We start from the raw sequence: 23,963 nt of genomic DNA on the forward strand, positions 1-23,963 counted from the left end.
TTTTCTAGAATTAACCGAAAGTGGTACCTGATGAAAACCCGGAGTTAGATCCAAACTTGACATATATTTTATATCTGTAAATTTATAGAGTAACTCATCAATATTTTCAGGATGGTCTGTCTGTCTGAACAAAATTTTGTTTAAGTGTCTAGAATCCAAAACCAATCTTACTCCACCATCTTTTTTCGAAACTACTACTAGAGGATTATTATATGCACTGATACTCCTTTCTATTATATTACATCCTTCCATCTTTTTCAGCTCTTTCTCAACAGCAGGTCTTTTTGATATTGCAATACTGTATGGTTTTATGAAAAATGGTTCATGAGGTTTTACCTGAAGCTCACACTGATAACCCTTTACCCTACCAGGTATGTCACTGAAAACATCACTGTATTCCCACAGCAGATTTTCTAACTGTTGTTTTTGCTCCCCAGATAAATTTTGTGTTTCTGAAATTTTCAAATTTACTAAATTCCCAAATTCAACTTCATCAGTATCAAATCTATGAGTTTCAATATTCTCCAATCTATTTTCTTTTAGTAAATTGATACTGTCAAAATTTCCATTACTCTTATCACCAAGTGTTTTCACAAAATTTGTCTGAATGTATTCCCTTTCACTAGTTTGTATCAAAAGTTTTCTTCCAACCCAATCAAATGCTGTATTTACTTTTACTATCCAATTCATACCCAAAAGAAAATCCTCAGTAAATTCCTGAATTACAAAACATCCATGTGTGAACAACTTGCCTTCAATTAAAAATGTCACTAAAGCCTGGCTTTTTACCAATTTACTGTTCTTCCCAGTAGCACCTTTTATCTTTACCCCAGCAACTGGCATTTCAACATAATCTTTCCCCACTTTCAATTTCTTACTTAACCTTTCAGATATTCCCGAGATCTCACTTCCTGTATCAATTAAACATTTACCAATCCATGACCCAATTTGAACTTTTATATAAGGACTGCAAAATTGATCACTTTTCTCAGAACCTGTATCCTCAAGTAATAAATCACTTTCAATTTCCCCAAACCTATACTTATCAGAATCATATGGTATATCATTACATGTATTATTTGTCACAGTTATAAAATTTGCACAAGACACAAAATTGTCATGAGTACTCTCTATTATCTCAAATAGCCAAGAATTTTCATCCAAATCACATTGTATACTATTAAAGTACTTATCCTTCAGCTTTTCAAAAATAAAATATCTCATCTTTTTCCACCACTCAGGACATACAGTTTCACATACATTAATAAGCATCTTTCTAAAGTTCTTGTCAAAGGAAATAGTTCCACTGTTCAGCCATATATTCATAAGAAATGTGTGTGTATCATTAGTATCTGTAAAAGTTTCACTTAGGTTAGAAGTTATACATGTGTCATCGTTATTTGTGTAGTCAGATTCTTTACCAACAACATCAAAATTCACACTTTCACATACATCCAGCTTGTGAGCTTTATTCATCCTGGTAACATCCCTGGGAATTTCTATAATATTCTCACTATTTAATCCATTTTCAACCATGTGTATACCCAACTCCCTATTTAAACTAATGAAATACCTTTCCTCAACATCATCATCAATACCATTACCATCATTATCAACTTTATTAACATCATCATTATCATTGCACATATTCAGGTCATACACATTCAAATTATCCTCCAAAATATTATTTCCCCTTTCTAAAGTTACCAGATCCCTTTCACCAACATTTTCATTCTCACAGCATGCATTCTCTCTTTCATTCACACACGTCTCTGAACTACTACAAATTACATCATCTGACAAAGTGTTGTTCTTTTCTGCCTAAGTGTAAAACTCTATTAAATTAAATGAATCACAATTAATTTTATCTACTGTATGTTCTTGTGTACTGAAAATTTTATCTTTATCAATATCATTTTCTTCTTGAAATTTTTTCAATAAGTAACAACTAATAACCTCATGTGATAGCTTAGGTTTGGAACTGTCATGTTTGGGTTTATGATAGTCACATCCATTGGTCCTTTCATCATGCTCACCTTTTGCCTCAACCTTGTGGACCTTCAAGGGGGCATCTACTCATTTTTTAATTCCGGTTCCTGTTCGAACTGCTGATTGTGGTTCTGCCAATGTCTCTGATCAACATTTCTGATCCCATTCCTATGCCAAACATTACCTGATTGTTGGTAGTTTCTATTGTACTGACCTCTATCAAAATTTCTGTGATTTTAATCCCTAAAGTTTTCTCTATTTTGTTGATTATTAATGCGAAAATGTTGTTCTTGTTTTGGATAAAAATTATGGTCCTTCTTTTCAAAATTGTTATATCCCCCTGAATTTTGACTGACACCATGATAATTGTTTTGTTCCCTTTTTTGAAAGTTATCCTTTCCCCAATTTTGACCATTACCTTTCTGAGTAAACCCACTGTGTGTTCTTGTTGTTACCCTATCCAACTTTTCAATATAATTGAGAAAGTGCTCTACATTACTATCAGGACAATGAACTAAACTCAACTGCATTGCTGATGGCAATCTTCTCTTTAAGGTATCAATTTTGATCAAGTCATCCAAAGGTTTTGTTAAATGAATAAGTTTTTGAAGTTCACTTTTGCAAAATTGTTTCATGTTCCCATCTGATTCTCTATAGTTTCGCCCATTCAAAAATTCACTTTTGATTCTAGTTTGTTTAAGATCATCCCAAAATTTTTCCAGAGATTTTGATCCAAATTCTGAAAAGGTCATCCCCAAAGTTACAATCTGGTTTGCCCAAGTCAAAGCTTCCCCTTCCAAGAATTTTTTCACAAATTTAATTTTTATGTCATCTGGTGAGTGAGGTAAAAAACAATCCTTACAATACTGCATAAAATCAACGGGATGTAAGGGTCCATCTACCGAAAAGTGCTTCACTGGAATATTAGATACAAGATTACATGTGTTGACATTGTAATTTTTGCTTTGAAATTCAATGTTAAAACTTTCAATTTTTTCGCTAAGTTCTTTGACAGATTTTTTGTTTTCTAAATCATTGCATTCTACTTTTTCTTCTAGAGTAACCAAACGATTGTCAGTTTTTTGTTGTACATTTTTTACTAAAACTTTTGTATTCTCATCCAAATTTTTAATATCCGCTTTTATCTCATTAAAATCCATTAAATTTCTTTCCCTATCTACCAGTAACTCATTTTTTACAGTATTAATTTCACCGCTCAATTTAGCATCAATTTCATTTACTTTTGCTTCCACAGATTCAATTTTTTCCTCAACACTGCCAACTCTGTTCGAAAGATCACCCACTTGGGTATTGACTGCTTGGACTTGCAACAAAATCTTATCAATTTTTTCATCCCAGTAAGTCTTATTGTCGTCAACTGATTGTTTAATTTCTTTCGTGAAATTTACAAGAAAACTTTTTAAATCAAATTGATCGGTTCTTTCTGTTTCATTTGACCTGTCCTGATGTTCGAAGTCTATTAAATTACTACTTTCTACTTTAGGCACACTACTCTCGAAAATCTCATGAGTCATTGTGAAGAACAAAAATTTATACATAACAATACAAAACAAGATAAAAATATTGTTTTAACAAAATACGAGGGTTTCGTGACTTATCTGGAACACTCTTCTACTGTTGCAAAACCACGTTTTCCATCCATGTGATTGTTGACCAAAATTCTTGAAGTATGTTCTTCTGTCAAAAATTATATTTTTTGCCGAAACATTTCTTCTCCAAAACTTTTACTTCCCGATGAACACAAACACTGTAACACACATTCTGAAGAAACTGGTATTAACACACAAAAATTTTCTTCCTCGTAGCACTGTTGGAGATCTCGTGAACACAATATCCCGGCTACAGTCCCCAGTTGAAATATGGCATCCTGGCTAAGACACAAGTTGAAAATATGATCACTATTTTTTATTTACTTAAATTTGCCATATTTCGTGACAGTACCTTTTCCGTTTGACGTTTGCAAGGCGATATTAGTCTTGGCTTCAGTTGTCTAAGTATGATTCCACAATGCATCGTTGTCGGCTGCAGAAAAGACATGGTTCAACGTGTTTCTCTCATTTTGGTGTTTCAAATACAGTTTCTTCAAATGTAGTTTCTTCTTTTTAGTTAATACAAAAATAATAGTAACATAATTCAAAATTATTTATGACGGCAACCTTCACATTGTTCTTCCGTCAACACACACCAAGAGTTAGCTGCCGACTGACTATAGTCAAAGACAACGTCAAAGATATTTTACACAATTCACAAGTTTCCACTTGTTATCAGTCTCTTTGCTATTCTTCGATACATTTTCTAATAGTAATCAACATGCTTTTACTCTCAAAAACAGAAGTAAATTAACATATAATAAGACAAATTATAATAAATTCTGACAAAAATATAAAAAAACATTTACAATTCGGTATCGACAAATACGGTAAAAAAATAACATCTCCCAGATCCATTACAAATTGTACGCAAATTCCATTTGTTTTTTCATCTTTCTTTACGTGTGGTGTTGCCTGATCCATTTGATTGCATCTGTTCTCTCAAATATTTAAACTTATCAACTCTTCCAATATCTCCATGTTGATTTGTATGTATTTTCTCTCTGTGTGTGCATGTGCTCACGTATTGTGTTTCCTCATACGATATTTGTTGTCTGGGTTTAGGGTGCAATTGTATGACGTTTTTATGTGATTGTCTTTACAACTAATTTTTCCTTAAAAATAAGTGCATTAGCATCAGCAAGTGAGACACTTCACTTCGAATATTCCTCTTCCTTGTCCCAGATGGTTTCCTTCAATGTTTTTCTCTTGTAGTTGTTTATCCTTCCCACACACCAAATTGAAGAGAACTGGTGAGAGCTTATCACCCTGCTAAACTCCTGAGTTAATTCTGAAGGATTCAGGAACTTCTTGCAGAAATTTTTCGAAGTCATGTCTGTAAGTGTCTGTTCAATTAATTGTCTGGTAGCTTTGTTGATATCTGCTTCTTCTAGTGTTAGAAATACTGTCTGTCTGTCTACAGAATTGTAGGATTTCTGAAAGTGTTAAGATATAGGTGGCTGGAAGTAAAGACATGACTCGGCAATGGCTGCTATCTGTCATGTCTCCCTTCTTATATGGTAGATGGGTTATGGCTTGTTTCCAATCATCTGATATTCTTCCTTTCTCCCAGAAATCTTTAATAACCTCATGAATGATTTCAGCTGGTTGCTTCCCTCTCAGTTTCCACATTTCAGCTTATACCCTGTCTTTCCCTATTTTTCAACTGGCCAATGTATTTTTCAGCTTGATGCAGTGATGGTTGTTCTGAAGGGGGGTTTTCATCGCTGTTAGAAGGTTCCTGAAGTATTTTGCTAATAACTCGCATCTGTCTTCATATTTGGTAATCAGTCTGCCTGCCGAATCTTTGAAGTGAAATCTCACTGGCTTTTACTATGTTGTTTATTTTTTGAAAACTTTATAGAAGTAACTATTGTTGTTCTATCTGAAATTTGTATTCATTACTTTTAATTGTATTTGTAGCATTTGTGTTTCTCTGTTCTAATTTTTTTTAAGTGTCTTTTTCCTGATCTCAGGGATTGTGTTCGTCTTTTATATTTGCAGGAGGTCCATTTTTTTCCAAGCAGTGTATATCTTCTATCACATAGTCACATATCTTGTTCCACCATCTTTGTTTTCTTCTTTTTCGTGGTTGTTGTAGTTCTTTCACTGGTTCTATTATGGCTTCTCTGATCTCAGTCCAGTGTCCCGTCGTCTTTGTGTGAATCTGTTTAATGAATTTATTCCTGTTGTCTGACAAAAATTGTGTGTCAATTATGTAGACTTCTTAAATTTTAGGTGCTGATAGTTTTGGTTGAAATTTGGCTTTGATTACTGCTAAAAAGATATCAGCGTCTGTGCCTTGTCCCATTCTGACAAATATGTTCATGATTTCTCAATGGTTTTGTTTGGTTATTTCTATGTGATCCAGTTGATATGCGCCTAAACGTTATTAGGAGAAGACTAGGTCTTTCTTCTCTGTGGTAATTTTCTGAAAAAGTTTGACGTTACTTTTAAGTCGAATTGTCTGCAGAATTTGATACCTTTCTCTGATCTTGTTGGTGTGCTTGTATGGGGAAAAATTTCCTATTGCAAAAGTATTGAGGCTTTCATGGCCACTTTTTGACATTCTGATGAATTACAAACATACCGCGATCAAAGTGTGTCTCAGGACCCACTCGCAATGTTGGGAATATATCATGTACCCTTTACACGTGGAAAAGTCTGTGTGGGAATGACTGGGTGATCCATTTTGTGGGTCACTGAACATAAATGGCATTGTAGGGTGGAGCAGGTGGAGAAATTGGCCATGGCAGAGCACATGCTGCGTGAGACCAACCACACAATAAAATCCGTCGACACAGGAGTCATTGTTATGGAGAAGAGCTACCATGGTCGCTTGTTCATGGAAGCCACAGAGATCCACAAACATGACAACTGCTTTGTAAGAAAGAGGAAAGCCTCGAGCTAAAAGGATCTGGGATTCTTGTGCTACAGCGAACTACTGTAACAGGTAGCAAGAGGAGAAGCGCTGTGGAAATGACCAGGGAAAAGCCTTCAGACATTGACATGACGGGTTCGTATAATTTCTGGCTACGGGGTAGACTCCAGTCTAGTCATGGCAACCAGCAATTGAGGGTGAAGCTCTGGCAATGCCAGCCACTCACGCTTTCGAAAAATCAGAAAGAATAGGCCCGAGGTATTCCTGCCTGTCATAAGAGGCGACTAAAAGGAGTTTCACACGTTTCAGCCTTTATGTGATGGTCCCCTGTAGGGTTTGACCTTCATTTTTCAAAATTTTCCCGAAGAGTGAGCCAATTGGGGAAAGGCACCTTACATGGTGCATTGTGTCCATCATGCATTGAGATCTTCAGCCCACTTTCTTGTTGTTGCGTTGCAGTCCCTCCCATTTTCCATCTCTTGGGTGAGGACACCTTCCTGGATGCATTTTCCTCCTTGCACTATGCAGTGTCGCTTTCTGCGTCGACAATGACCATGGACATATTTGCACCTGATATCCAGCACAGTAGCCAGTCCGTTTTGGTGGGGCCACCATGTATTCTGTTGGTTGTAGCCCCCTGACTACACAGGGATCGCTCTGCTGATGCCTGCGCTGTTAACTCCCCACGTATGCCAAGGGGTAGATGCTCATCCCCCTGGGGCATCGGGACTACCTGCAATGGCCATCCTGCCAGGTGGCCTTTGCTGCAGCTGGGTGGCACCTGTGGGGTGGCCCCTGGTCATATTGGGTGGCATCAGGACGGATGACATGTGATGAAGCGTAGTCCATGATGTCTTGCTGGTGGTGAAGCTCCAGCAGTCTCTAAACGTTCACAAGCTCATTTCAATACACAGAAGTACGACCCCAAATCGTTTCCCTCCCTGGTCACACCATGGGAGGAACGTCAAGCTAAGGATGACAGCGGCTCTTCTTTGCCCTGTTACCTTGTATGTTCGAGAGCTGATGGGGAATATTCCATTACGATGAAGCCTCAGTTTTTTGTTGAGCATTTAGAGGACAAGTTTGGGGAGGTGGAGGGCTTGTCCAAAATGAGATTTGGGTCAGTCTTGATCGAAACAGCATCCTCTGCCCAGTCACGGGCATTACTTGCTTGTGACAAGCTGGGGGATGTTTCTGTAACCATCACGCCCCATAAGAGCTTAAATATGGTCCAGGGTATCATATTTCACAGGGACCTTCTGTAGTGACTTGGCAAGACAGCCAAGCCACTCAGAGGTAGCCGAAAGGCACGCGTTTAAGCTCATGCAGACTGGCGTGAGGTCTGGAACAGGACAATGTCTTGAGAATTGCAAATAAAGTACGAAGTTGATGTAATACTTAACTTTAATCCATAATTGAAGAACATCGCTCTTGTTGATACATCAATAACAATCTCAATATAAACTGGTAATGGCGCCTTGCTAGGTCGTAGCAAATGACGTAGCTGAAGGCTATGCTAACTATCGTCTCGGCAAATGAGAGCGTATTTGTCAGTGTAGCATCGCTAGCAAAGTCAGCTGTACAACTGGGGCGAGTGCTAGGACGTCTCTCTAGACCTGCCGTGTGGCGGCGCTCGGTCTGCAATCACTGACAGTGGCGACACGCGGGTCCGACGTATACTAACGGACCACGGCCGATTTAAAGGCTACCACCTAGCAAGTGTGGTGTCTGCCGGTGACACCACACCTTCTTTTGCAGTCTGACGATGAGCTGCGCACCAATTTATAGTTGCGTGGTGTACATTTCATCCTGCGTGTCCACCGGAGTCTGAGGGATAATCAGGTTGCCACCAGTGCCTTCATCTTGGCCTTTGAGGGTGATAAATTGCTCGAGAAGGTCAAGGTGATGGTCTACCACTGTGATGTAAAGCCCTTTACCCCTCCCCCGATGTGGTGCTTTAAGTGCTGGAAGTTCAGCCATATGTCTTCCCGCTGTACTTCCAGCATCATATGTCGAGATTGCGGACGTTCATCACATCCCAGTACTCCATGTGCCCCACCTCACATCTGTGTCAACCGCGGAGAGCCCCATTTGCCTTGCTCTCCAGACTGCAAGATTCTCCAGAAAGAAAGGAAAATCACAGAGTACAAGACCCTGGACTGACTGACCTACACTGAGGCTAAGAGAAAATGTGAACGCCTGCATCCTGTACGTATGACATCGTCCTAACGCCGCCACTACAACAGTTCTGGCACCATCAGCTCCACCAACCCCAGTCACCTCTCAGAACCGGAAGACTACACCTGCCCCATTGATGGTGGGGGGCGGGAGGCATTTCCCTCCCAGTTGCTCCTGCACCACCTACTTCGGGAGCACCCCCCCCCCCCCCCCCCTCAACCATCGGGGACGTCCATCCCCACTTCTGATCCAGAGAAGCATAAGGCTTCTTTGGCTTCTCTTGCTAGGAAAGGGTCCTTTGGGTCACTCCCTCCCCAGGTTTCTGCTAATGGGAAAGATGACACCCGCCAGTGGATGAAGAGCCCAAAAGCATCTGGTTGTAGGGCTTCACGCTCATCCTCAGTCCCGGAGACTGAGCCAGTGAAGTCCTCCCAGCCAGGGAAATACAAGGAGCAGCGAGAGAAATCCAAAAAGAAAACCCCTAAGACCAAGAAAATTGCGGTAGCACCCACAGGCACTGCGTCTGAGGATTGGGTGGATATATTGGCGTCTGCTGAGGACTTAGATCTCGCTAGACCCTCAGACGCAATGGTTATAGACTGCTCAGGCAGTAAGTTGGTGGCAGCAGGTGACTGAGGTGTATACTATCTCATAGAATGTTCCATGCCTTCCCAGTCTCACGATGATGTCATCCTCCAGTGGAACTGCAGCGGTTTTTTCCACCACCTGGCTGAGCTACGGCAGCTGTTAAGCTTTACACCTGCTGTCTGCACTGCCCTCCAGGAAACATGGTTCCCGGCAATGCAGACCCCTGCCCTCCATGGCTATAAGGGATATTACAGGAACCGTAGCGACTATAATTGAGTGTCAGGTGGAGTTTGCATTTATGTCCTAAACTCAGTCTGTAGTGAACGTGTGCCGCTTCAAACCCCTCTTGAAGCTGTGGCTGTCAGAATAAGGACGATGCAGGAAATAACTGTCTGCAATGTATATCTTCCTCCAGATGGTGCAGTACCCCTGAATGTATTGGCTGCACTGATTGATCAACTCCCTGAACATTTCCTACTTTTGGGAGATTATAACTCCCATAACCCCTTGTGGGGTGGCACTGTGCTTACTGGCTGAGGCAGATACGTCGAAACTTCACTGTCTCAGTTCGACCTCTGCCTCTTAAATACTGGGGCTGCCATACGTTTCACTGTGGCTCATGGTAGTTACTCGGTCATTGATTTATCAATTTGCAGCCCAGGACTTCTCCCACCTATCTGCTGGAGAGCACATGACGACCTGTGTGGTAGTGGCCACTTTCCCAGCTTCCTGTCACTGCCCCAGCAGCAGGCCCACGGACGCCTTGGGCAGGCGGGCTGGAAACTTTCACCTCTACTGTCACCGTTGAATCTCCCCCACACGGTAACATCGATGTGATGGTTGAGTAGGTGACTACAACAATTGTTTCTGCAGCAGAAAGCACAGTCCCTCGCTCTTTAGGGTGCCCGAGGCGTAAGGCAGTCCCTTGGTGCTCGTCGGAAGTCGCTGAAGCAATTAAGGAGCTTCGATGAGCCCTACAGTGGCATAAGCGTCACCCTTCCCTGGAGCACCTCACGGTCTTTAAACGGCTCCGTGCCCACGTTCACCAACTTATCAGACGAGAGAAGTAGGAGTGGTGGGAGAGATACGTCTCGACCATTGGGTGCAATACGTCATCTTCCCAAGTCTGGGCAAAGATCAAACGTCTTTTCGGGTACCAGACCCCAACAGGTGTTCACGGTGTTACCATAAATGGCATGTTATCTACCAATGAAAATGCAATTGCCGAGCACTGTGCTGAGCGCTTTGCTTGAGCCTCTGCATCAGAGAATTACCCCCCAACCCTTCGCACTCTCAAACGGCGGCTGGAAGGGAACATCCTTTCATTCACTACACCCACAGTGAGTCCTATAACCCCCCATTTACAGAGTGGGAGCTCCTCAGTGCCCTTGCACATTTCCCCGACACAGCTCCTGGGCCTCATCGGATCCACAGCCAGATGATTAATTGTCTCTCATCTGACTACAAGCGACATCTCGTCATCTTCAACCGGATCTGGTGCGATGGTGTCTTATCATCGCAATGGCGGGAGAGTACCATCATTCCGGTGCTCAAACCTGGTAAAAACCTGCTTGATGTGGATAGCTATTGGCCCATCAGCGCCACCAACATTCTTTGTAAGCTGCTGGAATGTATGATATGTTGAAACTTCCTGGCAGATTAAAACTGTGTGCCCGTCCGAGACTCGAACTCGGGACCTTTGCCTTTCGCGGGCAAGTGCTCTACCATCTGAGCTACCGAAGCACGACTCACGCCTGGTCCTCACAGCTTTACTTCTGCCAGTATCTTGTCTCCTACCTTCCAAACTTTACAGAAGCTCTCCTGCGAAACTTGCAGAACTAGCACTTCTGAAAGAAAGGATACTGCGAAGACATGGCTTAGCCACATCCTGGGGGATGTTTCCAGAATGAGATATTCGCTCTGCAGCGGAGTGTGCGCTGATATGAAACTTCCTGGCAGATTAAAACTGTTCTGCAAGTTTCATATCAGCGCAGAGTGAAAATCTCATTCTGTGTAATATGTTGTCGGTTGTGTTGGGTCCTGGAGTCACGTGGCCTACTGGCTCCATGTCAGGGTGGCTTCTGCCAGGGTTGCTCTACCACTGACAATCTTGTGTCCCTCGAGTCTGCCATCTGAACAGCCTTTGCCAGACGGCAACACCTGGTTGCCATCTTTTATGAACTTATGTAAAGCATACGACATGACCTAGCGACATCATATCCTTGCCATATTGTTTGAGTGGGGTCTCCGGGGCTCGCTCCTGATTTTTATCCAAAACTTCCTGTCGCTCCATACTTTCCATGTCCAAGTTGGTGCCTCCCATAGTTCCATCCATATCCAGGATAATGGAGTCCCACAGGGCTGTGTATTGAGTGTCTCTCTATTTTTGGTGGCCATCAACAGTCTAGCAGCAGCTGTCAGGCCCTCCGTCTCACCTTCTCTGTATGCAGACGACTTCTGTATTTTGTACTGCTGCTCCAGTTCTGGTGTTGCTGAGCGTCGCCTACAAGGAGCCATCTACATGGCGCAGTCCTGAGCTGTAGCCCACAGCTTCCAGTTTTCAGCCGCAAAGTCGTGTGTCATGCACTTCTATCGGCATCGTACCATTCATTTGAACCCAGAACTTTACTTTCATTACAATCCACTCACTGTAGTGGAGACATATCGACTCTTAGGACTGGTTTTCAATGCTCGATTGACTTGGCTTCCTCATCTTTGTCAGCTGAAGTGGAAGTGCTGGCAGCTCTCAATGCCCTCCGTTGCCTGAGCAACACCAGTTGGGGTGCAGATCTCTCTACGCTGCTGCGGCTCTACAGAGCCCTTGTCCAATCCTGAATTGAGTATTGGAGTGTGGTTTATGGTTTGGCAGCGCCCTCACTGTTGCATTTACTCGACCCTGTGCACCACTGTGGGGTTCAACTAGCGACAGGAGCTTTTAGGGCGAGTCCGGTGACCAGCATACTGGTGGAGGCTGGGGTCCCTCCATTGCAAATCAGACATGCACAACTGCTCGCCAGTTATGCTGCACACATTCATAGTTCTCCTGCGCATCTGAATTACCGTCTGCGGCAGTCCATCTCCCGCATCGACAGCCCAGATCGGGGCTAACAGTTGCGGTTCACGTGCGGTCCGTTCTCTCCTAACTGGAGTCCTTCCCTTTACCACCTCTACTTGTGGTCCGTTCACGTACGCCTCCATGCAGCTTTGACTGGACCTTTCACGTGGTCCTAAGTACTCCTTTAACCCTGCTGCTCTCCGCTATGACTTCCTCTCGATTTGTGACGTGTTCCGGGGCTCTGAAGTGATTTACACCGACGGCTCGATGGCTGATGGTCGCGTTGGCTTTGCCTACATTTACGGTGGCCATATTGAACAGCATTCTTTACCCGATGGTTGCAGTGTATTCACTGTAGAGCTGGTGGCCATTTCTCGTGCACTTCCATATCTCCGTTCATGCCCTGGGGAGTCTTTTATTTTGTGTACTGACTCCTTGAGCAGCCTGAAAACTATCGACCAGTACTATCCTTTGGTAGCATCCACCCAGGAGCCCATCTATACCCAGGCACGGTCCAGTCGCTCAGTGCTGTTCGTCTGGACCCCTGGTCACGTCGGAATCCCAGGAAATTAACTTGCTGACAGGCTGGCCAAACAGGCTACACGGAAACCACTTCTGTAGAAGGGCATCCCCCCAACAGACCTGCGTTCATTATTACGCCACAAGATTTTTCAGCTTTGGGAGACGGAATCGCAAAATCTCAGTACACACAACAAACTGTGAGCCATTAAGGGTACCACGAATGTGTGGAAGTCCTCGATGAAGGCCTCTCGCAGGGACTCCATGGTTCTCTGCTGGCTCCGCATAGGCCATGCCTGGGCGATCCACTACTACCTCCTGCACCGTGAATACCTGCCTGAGTGTCGGTGCGGCGCCCGGTTGAAGTGGCCCATATTCTTTTGCTGTGTCCTTCTTTGGCTGCCCTGTGACTTCATCTTCAGTTGCTGGACTCGTTATCATTGATTTTAGCAGGCAACGCCTCATCGGCTGATTTGGTTTTAAGTTTCATTAATGAGGGTGGGTTTTATCATTCGATCTGAGTTTTAGCGCATGTCCTTTGTCCCTCTGTGTCCTCCACCCTAGTGCTTTTAGGGTGGAGGTTTAAATGTGTTGCAGGGTGGCTGGCTTTTGCTTTTTATTTTTGTGGTTGGCCAGCCACTGTAATCTGCTTCCTTGTTTTACTCTCTTCTAACTGTTTCTCGCATCTCTCTATTTTCTTGTCCTTTTGTTTCTTATAGTGTTCATTGCCTTTCCTTCATTCTTGTGGTCTTTCCTTTCTTTCTGTTTTGTGTTATATGTCTCGTCTGTTTTATTCTCACACTTGTAGTGTAGTTTTATTAGGAACAAGGGACCGATGACCTCGCAGTTTGGTCTCTCTCCCCCTCTTTTAAACCAACCAACATCAGAAAAATCCTCCAACAAATGTTGACCAAAGAACTTGTGACAGAAGCCAACAGGCAATATGTCAAACTTCCAATAATTTCCTTGTAATTAATTCTCTTCTCTGCCAATCTGTGGATTGAAGTCTTCTAAGAGTACTTCCGCATAGTGCTTTCATATTTTTGATACGTCTTTTTCTAGTGGTTGCCAAAATTGTTTGACTTTTTCTGGATTTTTTTAATTGTCGTAGATGGTAGGTGCATTTGCTTTTATGATGGTATAGCCATAGTTTGCTGATGTAAATGAGATGAGTGATATTCACTTTGATGTGGATGTAAAATTTGTTATAGATTCTGTTATATTCCATTGTGATGTGGATGTAAAATTTGTTATAGATTCTGTTATATTCCGTTTGACCATAAAAGCTGTTCCAAGCATAGTGACTTTCTATTTATTCTTTATGGTCTGTTTACCTTTATAAGTACCGTAGCCCTCCGTTTCAAATATGTTATCGTCTCCGTGTCTGCTTTCCTGAAGTGCTAGTGTGAGTATGTTACATCTGTTTAATACATCCATCAATTGTTTAAGTTTTGCAGTCTTTAGTAAAGTATTGATATTCAGTGTGTCTGGCAGATATTTTTTGTTAGGCCTTGTGTGGGAAGTTTTAGAGTGCTACGAGTCTTCCTTACATGATGGTCTAGGGTCTTTCATTGTATATATACATGTGAGAGATTTTTTGTTTTGCTCTTAATGCAATTTGTTTTAAATTCTACATTATAATGAAAAAACTGTGTACAAATAATTGCATTGTGGTTTTGACTCATAATATCAAAATAAAAATCAGTTTGAGTTAGAGGGGTCAGTAGAGAGTAACCAATTTGTTACCCTCTTGCTTACTCATTTAGTTTTTAATGCTGATATAATAGTGAAAAGGATCTGTAGAAGGAAGTGGAGTGGAGCACAGTAAATTAACTGCAGGTGCTTAATGAACTGTAAACAGAGGGATTCTCCACAGGCGTGCAGAGTTCTCAACTACTGCTTGTGGAGTCCTTACTTTTTTTTGTAACAGTTTCCTTCATGGAAACAGCAAACCCTCACATTGATTGTGTGTTGGCGTATGCCTTCACCAGCACACCGGTTGACACAAGGAAACATTGTATGGGAGGTGCTGAACTAAGTGTGCCTATGACAAGAGAAGACCAAGACATGATCTCAGGCTACACACCGGGGCAGCATGCATATAGACCACCACCGCTGACTGAGTTGTCTCAAACTCTCAATCTCCATACCTCAATATGTTGCACTGTGGTCTAGTATTCCACAGTGATAGTTGTCGCCCCTTGCACCTTAGCTAGCTGTGAGGAAACATTAGTCATTGTATATAGTTGTGATATGAATACGGACAAGATTCAAGAATTAGTACATGTTGATTGATTGCTGTTAACCACAGAACTTCAGATTGGACACAATTGAAGTTAAGTACTCAATTGGTTCCTGTAATAAAGTGTATTTTAACGAAGTGTGCGTTTTGTGTAGTAGTGAGAGGAAACTGGCCACCCACCTATCATACCATCCTCTCCTCATGCAGCCAGGAACACAAAACATTACAAGAAAGCATGGCTACAATGGATTGGTATAGAGTCGAAGTGGCATGGAATGATGTACTTCAGAATACTGCTCACTGTGTCCATGACATTTGATAAGTCACACTTTCCTGCCCAGGTTGCGCTAAGTGGCAAACACTTATGAGAAATCAGCATTCAATTGCTGGCTGTGTTATGAGCTTAGGAAATCCAGATTTCCTGAGTTGGGGACTAGTGAGTGCCTTCAGTCCTTTGGCACTGTAAGCACTGGCCATGCTTCGGCAATCACTGTGTGGCAAGCCAGTGGAACGTTGTCACAGGGAATGGGGATCTTGGCTTAACCACCCAGATTGCGAATTGAGGAGATGGTAAAAGCCTCAAAAAGTAGAAGAAGAAGAAAAAGCAGCTGTGAGTCTCAGTGTGCTACAGGCCAATCATATATGTGTGGCTGTTGAGGTGAACAGTCATTACCAGTCAACCTCTGAGGAACCTGCCACACCTCAGTTTTAGAAGGCTTACCTAGACAAGCAGGGCACTGTCCGGGCAGACCTTTTTTCCCTAACTGCACTTGGGACTAAGATGGAATCCCCAATTTTGTCTCTTTCAGATCCTAGCGGAATGGGTGTAGCTAGTGGGTGCCAACACCAGCTGAGAGAGCTTGTGTTGCCAGTTCTCCTGATACAAGAGTTAATTCAAAGAGTTTTGTTTCTAGTAACAGAACACGTGCTGCTAGTTAGAATATGTTTTTAATAGTTAAAAGTGAAGAGGACAGCTGTGTACATTCAAAAGGATTTAGAGGGCATTGCTGACACTTCAAAATCTGTGAAGCATTTTTCAAATGGGATACTGTTGGTCAAAATTTGTAGTTCCCAACAAGCAACAAATCTCCAGAAAGGAAAGTTCGTCTGGGAATTTGTGATCAAAACAGAACTACTTGCACATATTGAACTACAGCAAACGTTTTGTCTTGTTGAAAACTTGTAGATATCCCCAAAGAAGAATTGGAAGATGAGTGGGCCCAAGAAGGCATCACTGACGTGCAAAATATAATGAAAATGACTGATGTCGATCTGCTCAAATTGCACTCCTTTATTCTTATATTCAATAGCAGGAAACTTCCAGGGCATATCAAGGCAGGTTTCCTTCATTTACACATGTGATCTTATCTCCCCAACCCAGTGCACTGTTGTAAATGCAGCACTTTGGGCACATCACACTAGCATGTAAGAGAAGCCATTTATGGCAAATGTAGTAAAGCCACCCACAAATGAGTAATTTGTTCATCTCCTCCAAAGTATGCATGAGGGTTGTCCAGAAAGTGATGCACCACTTTTTTTTCTTCAACAATTCTTTATTGAACATAATGAGAATTACACACATGAAAGAATGGTGTTTTATCTACACACCCTATTTTTCCACCTAATCTCCATCCCATTCTGTGGCCTCCTTCCGCCATGAAACAAGGGCATACATGCCCTATCGGTACCAACCCTTGTCCTGGTGGCAGAGCCAGTGCTTCACTGTGTGAATCACCTCATCATCATCCTTGAAATGTCTTCTCGAGTCATAATGCATCTGTCCCTGTGGATGACATCATCAGCTGGCAGCAACATGTCAGGTGAGACAACCATGAATGGTTTCCCCGACCGCTACAAATCATGGAGCTCTGCTGAGCCGCCTTCTGACGATGTCACCCTCTGTGCCCAGGGACTAAAAGTACTTCTGTCGACAGCAGATGCTCCACAGACTTTGCACAAGTGTTTGTGAATATTCTCCACAGTTTTCTTTCTCTGCAGTGAGAAATTCAATGACAGGACATTGCTTGTAATATCCATCACCTACAGATACCATTTTGAAACTGTCCTGCAGCTACGCTATCTATCAGAAGTGACGGAAACTTGGCATGCTCACTCAGGAGACTTCAAATAATACACACATAATGTTTTGCTTTCGTAGCATTGTTTTCAACTGAGGAAAAAATGTGGTGCATTACTTTCTGGGCAACCCGTGTAAACTGCTCTGGGATCATCCTGTCTGGAGTAAGGACTGCTGCTTCTGTCTTGAAGAAAGGAAGATGCAGGAATTGATAACAATCAAGTGTTACCAGTATGGTAAGGCAAAAATGATCTTGAAGTCCATGCAGCCTCCCACAGTCACTACTTCTTTCACTTCAGTTCTTAAAAAGCCTATTCTGAAAGCTCATGCCTCCACACAAATGGTGGTTGATAGTGTCAAAGCATTTGTAAAAGTGCTGTTTTTGTGGAGCCCATAGCTCTCCCCAGAACATCAGAAAAGACCATGGTTGCCAACATGGCAGAGCTTCAGGCACGTTAAATGGCAAGCTTCAGTAAACAGACCAGCACTGTCACTATCATTGCCTCAGTCATTCCTACAAAACCTTCTTTGGCAAGCAAGCGTCAGAAGAAGCCAGGTTCTATATCATCAGATCATACAGACCTCATTCTATTTGACGGTTCTCATGTTTCAGAGCCAGTGAAATATGAATGCCTGTGGCAACCATCTCACTCCAAGACAGCCTCCACCCTTTGCAGGCAGTGGAGAAACTGAAACTCGTAGCACAAGAACACCCCCTGTGCTTCTGTATGCAAGGAACATGTTTTAAAGCTACTGAGGCCCCTGTACTATGGGACTATACCCTCGATCCAAAGGATGACCTGACTGGGGAAAGGGACAAAGGAGTGTTTGCTGTGTTTGTCAGTAACACACACCACTCCTCTAGTCTCTCTCTCGTTACTGAGCAGTTACCATTGAAGTTCATTTGGGTCAACAGATTACTCTCTGCTCTCTGTATTTACATGGAGCAATAGATTCTGAGGCTCTCAGAGATCTTATACAACAACTCCCATTTCTCCTACTGGGAAACTGCAATGCCCATAATGTATTTTTAGAGCTCAAGATTTATAGTGTCTCATGGTGTCACAAGAGCTTCGCATCCTCAACATAGGCAATCCTACTTATTTCAACGCTGCTACTGGGCACCCTTAGCTGTAGACCTCTCACTCTCCTCCCCAGTCCTCGCGGATTCGGCCCAGTGGGAAGTCGGTGATGACCTTCATTTGAGTGGCCTCTTCCCACATTAGATTCACTTATCGAATGAAGCAATTCTTGAAAGGACACCACCATGATGGATGATCAGCAGAGCTATCTACACACTGTTCTGCCAGGTGGCTGTGTTTGAACACAAAGGCAGCATCCAAGAATGGGTGGACCACATCACATCAGTGATCCACCATGCCGCTAATTTATCCATCCCAAATTCCTCAGGTCATCTTTGGAGTCAACCTGTACCTCGGTGGACCAATGAGTGCCACTCAGCAATCTGCATCAGACATATGGCTTTGTGATGGTTTAAATGCTGCCCAATGGCAGAAAACCACACAGCCTTTCGATTAGTATAAGCCAGGGCTCGACACATGATCAAGGAGGGCAAGAAAAGGTCATGAAAAGTATTTCTGAAATCTCTCAACTGCTCAAATTGTTTTATGAAAATATGGGAAGCCGTCAGGAGGAATTTTGGTAAACACTGTCAGTTACCTGTAGCAGTGGTGCTAAAACAGGGGTTGTCTCCAAACAGTTCCCAAATATATTGCCCAGACAATGGCATAGCATTTTGTGGTGATTACTCCCACTGCCAGCCAAGCTCCTGTGTTCCACTGTTCCCATGCCACCTTGGAGAGGAGTGAGTTGGACTTCAGTTCCAAGAATTCTTAGTCCTACAACTGCCTATTCTCCATGTAGAACTTGGATTCATCACAGTTGGAGGTTTGTGATACTTCAGATCTTGAAAATGGCATCAAAGGAATACACTGTTTTTATTTGATATGGCAAACAGGCCAGTTTCTCAACTTATGGATGGAGGCAATTCTGATACCCCTCCTCAAACCAGCTCCATGTGTGCCATCCCCCCTACATGCTATCACCTCACTGTTGAGGTACAGAATCGTGCATCAATGGGAAGTCTAGTGCCTGGAAGTGGCAGACAGTAAGCTGCATCTAGTGAAGTCTACAACGCCGACTTCCAGCCGTGAAGATGGGATGAGGTCCTTCTCACCTGTCTCCACATAGAACACAGCCCTGTGACTAGTGAGAGGATAGAAGGCTTCCAATGCGTGATGCTTGGAGCATACAGACCGTGACGCACCACATTTCAGTAGACTGTGTTTTATATTCAGACAAGAGGGCAGCAGCTCATTTGCTGATGCATTTGCCATCTGTTTTAATTGAAAATAAAAATAAAAAATGCTACTACTTTTAAAGTTTTGTGAAATGTCCGAATTGTCCCCTAAAACTTTAGTTAGAAGTTTTTTAATGTATTATCAGGGTGGCTGGCTTATCCATGTTTGTTGTAAGTGATCAGCCAGTCACATATCCATGTATAATTATTTGAGCTTTCCTCTATCTTTCTTCTGTTTTAATTGGCAGTTTTCAAACATCTGCCTACATTTATGCTGTCTTAATACATGTGACCTAGTGTGAAATGTCCAGTGATTGTGAGTGAGAGTGAGAATGAAAGAGAATGCTTCTTTTTGTGTAAGACTTCTTAGTATTATGACACTTCAAGCAAATTTGTTCCTATTAATGTTTGTAAGGATACTAATGACCTCGCTGTTGAGCACCGGCCATTGTTCCTGCCAGAGGTGACAGCTCTGTGTAGTGAATTACACACATGTATACCCACAAATGACATAGAAAATTAATAATGTATTCTTCCTGCTTTACTGGACGTGCACAATAAGTAAAATATTGTTATTTGCTGTCTTTCCTGGTGTTATAAATATTTATCTGTATTAATAATTTATTTCTTATATGTCATTGGATTTACTAAACTATGTGCGTATTTCAGTTACAGACAACCCCCGTGAAGATCTTTTGAGTTATTTTGAGGATACATTTGAATTTATCAAGGCTGGACAAGAGGATGGTGCAGTACTTGTTCATTGGTGAGTGTGCACTGTTATGTGCTTCAGTATTTTCTTATTTTCAAAATTATTTGAGGGTGTATTTACTGGGACGGTTAGGACAGGTGAGAAGATGTTCCATATCCTGAGGTTTGCCACAATCACATCTGTTATTGTGAGCATCTATAATGTCCCACTTGATCAGTTTTGTTTTCACTAGTACTCTGCTCATTCTGATGCTGTTCGTGCTTGTCCAAATCTTCAAGCTCAAGCTCTTGTCGCTGGGTATCTTCTGTAGTGCCAGGCAGTCATTTGAAAACTCGTTGAGTTCTTTGTTCATGAATCTCTTGTGGGATTTAAGTCTCCAAGGTTCACAGGAATCTCCAAATGGTGTGTCATTCATTGAGATTATGCTTAAACTTCTCAGTATGTTTGTAACCATATTTTCAGGAGTTGAGATTCATAAGTCCGGCTGCTTTGAATAGGTTATTTAGGAACGTGTGTTTCATGCAACCAGTTATTAGCTGACATGTTGCATTTGATCTTTTTGGCATGTACAGATCTCGACCACACCAGGCAAGCATATTCTGCGCTATGGAGAAGTACTGTGCCTGGGCTGGGATTCGTAGTCCCTTTGGTCTAGGTCCCCATTTGCTGTTAGCCAGTTTTCTCAGTAAGTAATTTTTGGCTGCAACTTTGAAGGGTCTTCTCACTGTGATGTTTGTACATCAGAGGTTAGTGGCAGCAGTGAGTTCCTTCTGTGTCATCTTTTCAGATATAAATATTTATTTCTATTGTACCCAGGTATGATGGCTTATCTGTGTGTTCCAGGATGATGTCATTTCATGTTACAGTCAGCTTTCAATTTGCTTGTTTTGAGCAAAGGTAGAAGACCCTGATTTGTGTCTTTGCAGCATTAGATTTAAGGGTGTTTTTGTGGTAGTATACTGACGTGATGCTTAGAGCACATTCTGGGTTTTCTTCTACCACCCCAAAAATCTTCCATTTAGCTGTGATGACCAGATCGTCGGCATAAGGGAAGTGGGTCGTGTAACTTGGTGTCAGTTGGTCATTGGTAAACAGGCTGAATCAGAGGGGGCCCTGGACACATGCTTCGTGAGCCCTTTCTTCTGTTGTTGCCATTAGCTCTTTCTGCCCTCCAGTGTGACATAGAACATTCTATTTTTGCAGGAGTGATTCAGTGAATTTTACAAGCTGGTAAATCTTTGTTTGTCATACAGTTCTGTCATGAGCAACCTGTGGTTCACTGTGTAAGCTTTGGTCAACCAAATCTAGTCTTATTATTTGTTTATTTTTCATATCCTTCCTCTATGTGTTCAGTAAGAGATAAGATTTGGCTGCTGCGATATTTTTCTAGTCTGAAACCAGCCTGTTGGCAGATGAGCCTTGGGTCCTAGATGCCTACTGTGCAGTTCAGTATCAGTCAGTCATACATTTTCTCCCTCTACCTCTCCCCCTTCCCCCTCCCTCTCCCCCCTCCCTCTCCCCCCTCTGCCTCTCCCCCCTCTGCCTCTCCCCCCTCTGCCTCTCCCCCCTCTGCCTCTCCCCCCTCTGCCTCTCCCCCCTCTGCCTGCCCCCTCTGCCTGCCCCCTCTCCCTGTCCCCTCTCCCTCCCACCTCTCCTCCTCTACCCCTCCACCCTCCCCCTATACCCTTCCCTCCCCCTCTCCATCTCCCTCCCCCTCTACCTCTGCCTACCCTCCCTCTCCCTTCCCCTTTTCCTCCCATCCCTCTCCATCCCCCTGTCCCTCTCCCTCCCTCTCCCTTCCACATGCCTCTCCCTCCCCCTGCCCCTCCCTCCCACATGCCTCTCCCTCCCCCTGCCCCTCTTCCCCCCTGCCCCTCTCCCCCCTGCCCCTCTCCCCCCTGCCCCTCTCCCCCCCTGCCCCTCTCCCCCCCTGCCCCTCTCCCCCCCTGCCCCTCTCCCCCCCTGCCCCTCTCCCCCCCTGCCCCTCTCCCCCCCTGCCCCTCTCCCCCCCTGCCCCTCTCCCCCCCTGCCCCTCTCCCCCCCTGCCCCTCTCCCCCCCCGCCCCTCTCCCCCCCTGCCCCTCTCCCCCCCTGCCCCTCTCCCCCCCCGCCCCTCTCCCCCCTGCCCCTCTCCCCCCTGCCCCTCTCCCCTCCCCTACCGCCTCTCCCCTCCCCCCCTCTCCCCTCCCCACCCCCTCTCCCTCCCCCTCTCCTCTCCCTCCCTCTCTCCCTCCCCCCCCCCCCCTCCCACATCTTTGGGACCTCACATGTCTTGAGGCAGTGATTGATAAGGTCCAGGATCCATTGTTTGGCTTTTTTATCTGTTCCGCACAACGTTGTTGTCAATATCTGCTGCTTTTCCATTTTTCTTTGAGATTAGTCATAGGATGAATTCTTTTAAGGAAAATGGCTCAATGAAGTAGTTTGAATCATGCTATAGGCATCTATTGATTTTGGGCTTTTTTCATCCTTTGTTGGACTATCTAGTTAGGAGGAGTTGATGGCAGCTTGATTTGGTGTTACTTTTGACATTTATTCCACTACTTGTGGATCACAGTTGAGCTTTTTTGACTAAGTTCCAGGCCATTGTGCTGCTGTTGGTCATGTCCCAGTACTTCCAGGGTCTCAGTCTACTTTCTCTGTTGTGTCTCACTGAACATTTACATTAGTGCAGTTCCATACAAGATAATATTTTCATCAAAAGGGTCTTGCTTGTATGTACAGTGCTTCATGTTTATTCAGGATATCTTTTGGTTCATCTGTGAGGCCTAAAATAAAATATTATCTGCAACCTAACAGAGTATGTCTCTTGGAAGATATTGGGAGAATCTCTATGAACCTTTGTAGTTTCCCAGTTTTGAGCTGAGTTTCTTTATTTCTGCCTTGAAACCTTTCAGGTAGTCTACCTATTTGGCCTTTCCTAAGGGACCAAACTTTCTGAGATCATTAGTCTGACCTTTCTAAAATCAAACCATCTGCAGAATATTGTTTTTATGATTCTAATAGCAGCATATGTCTGGCTTACAATTAGCCTGTGTTGTGTTTTAGAGAGAGACTCGAATGCAGTTTTTAGACATTGGTTATGCACATTTGCTCTAATAAAGCAGCTGTCAGGGCTGTAATCACACTTCCATATTTTTCTGTTAAAGGAACAAATTAGAAATCCAATATTGTCATGTGGCAAAGAGGACTGCGGGCAATGGATGGAGATTAGGAACCATGTAAGGTCATGTAAGGTGTCCTCACCCAAATAGGTGGAATATTGGCAGAGTTGCAGCGCCATGACAATACGAGGTGCAGAAGATTCTAATGTGTGAGGGATAGAAGATGCGCCATGTAAGGCATCCTTTCCCAAATGGCCCTCACTTCAGAAAATTTGGACAGTGTGGAGGTCACACCCTAAAAGGGGACCATAATGTATTAGGCTGAAAAGTGGTGGACTCCTTTTAGCTGCCTCTTTCGACAGGTAGGAATACCTCAAGACTATTCTAATCCCCGAACCTGAAGGGGGATAGGGGGCTTTGTCACAGCATCACATAAGACTGCAATGCAATGGATGACAATGACCACTTATTGGAACAGTGGGCTGAAACAACTTACTTATTGTTACATGACCCAAACTACACACCCAGTATCCAGCACGGTAGTCAGTCCTTCGTGGAGGGTTCATCGTGTACCCTCTTGGTCATAGCCCCCTGACTACACAGGGATCGCACTGCTGATCCCTGAGCTGTAAACTCCCCACATATGCCAAGGAGTAGATGCCCATTGTCTTGGGTCGTCGGGACTCCCG

At 43.4% G+C, this 23,963-nt stretch overlaps 1 protein-coding gene across 1 annotated transcript in view; it reads left to right on the forward strand.

Moving 5' to 3' along the window:
* LOC126469590 (dual specificity protein phosphatase MPK-4) overlaps positions 1-23,963 on the forward strand; it is a 132,446-nt gene that overhangs the window by 29,671 nt on the left and 78,812 nt on the right. Inside the window, exon 4 of the mRNA XM_050096711.1 lies at positions 20,129-20,225. Coding sequence (XP_049952668.1) covers positions 20,129-20,225 — 97 coding nt within the window. The remainder of the gene's footprint in view (positions 1-20,128; positions 20,226-23,963) is intronic.

Source organism: Schistocerca serialis, chromosome 3, assembly GCF_023864345.2.
Source record: "Schistocerca serialis cubense isolate TAMUIC-IGC-003099 chromosome 3, iqSchSeri2.2, whole genome shotgun sequence".
NCBI classification, from domain to species: domain Eukaryota; kingdom Metazoa; phylum Arthropoda; class Insecta; order Orthoptera; family Acrididae; genus Schistocerca; species Schistocerca serialis.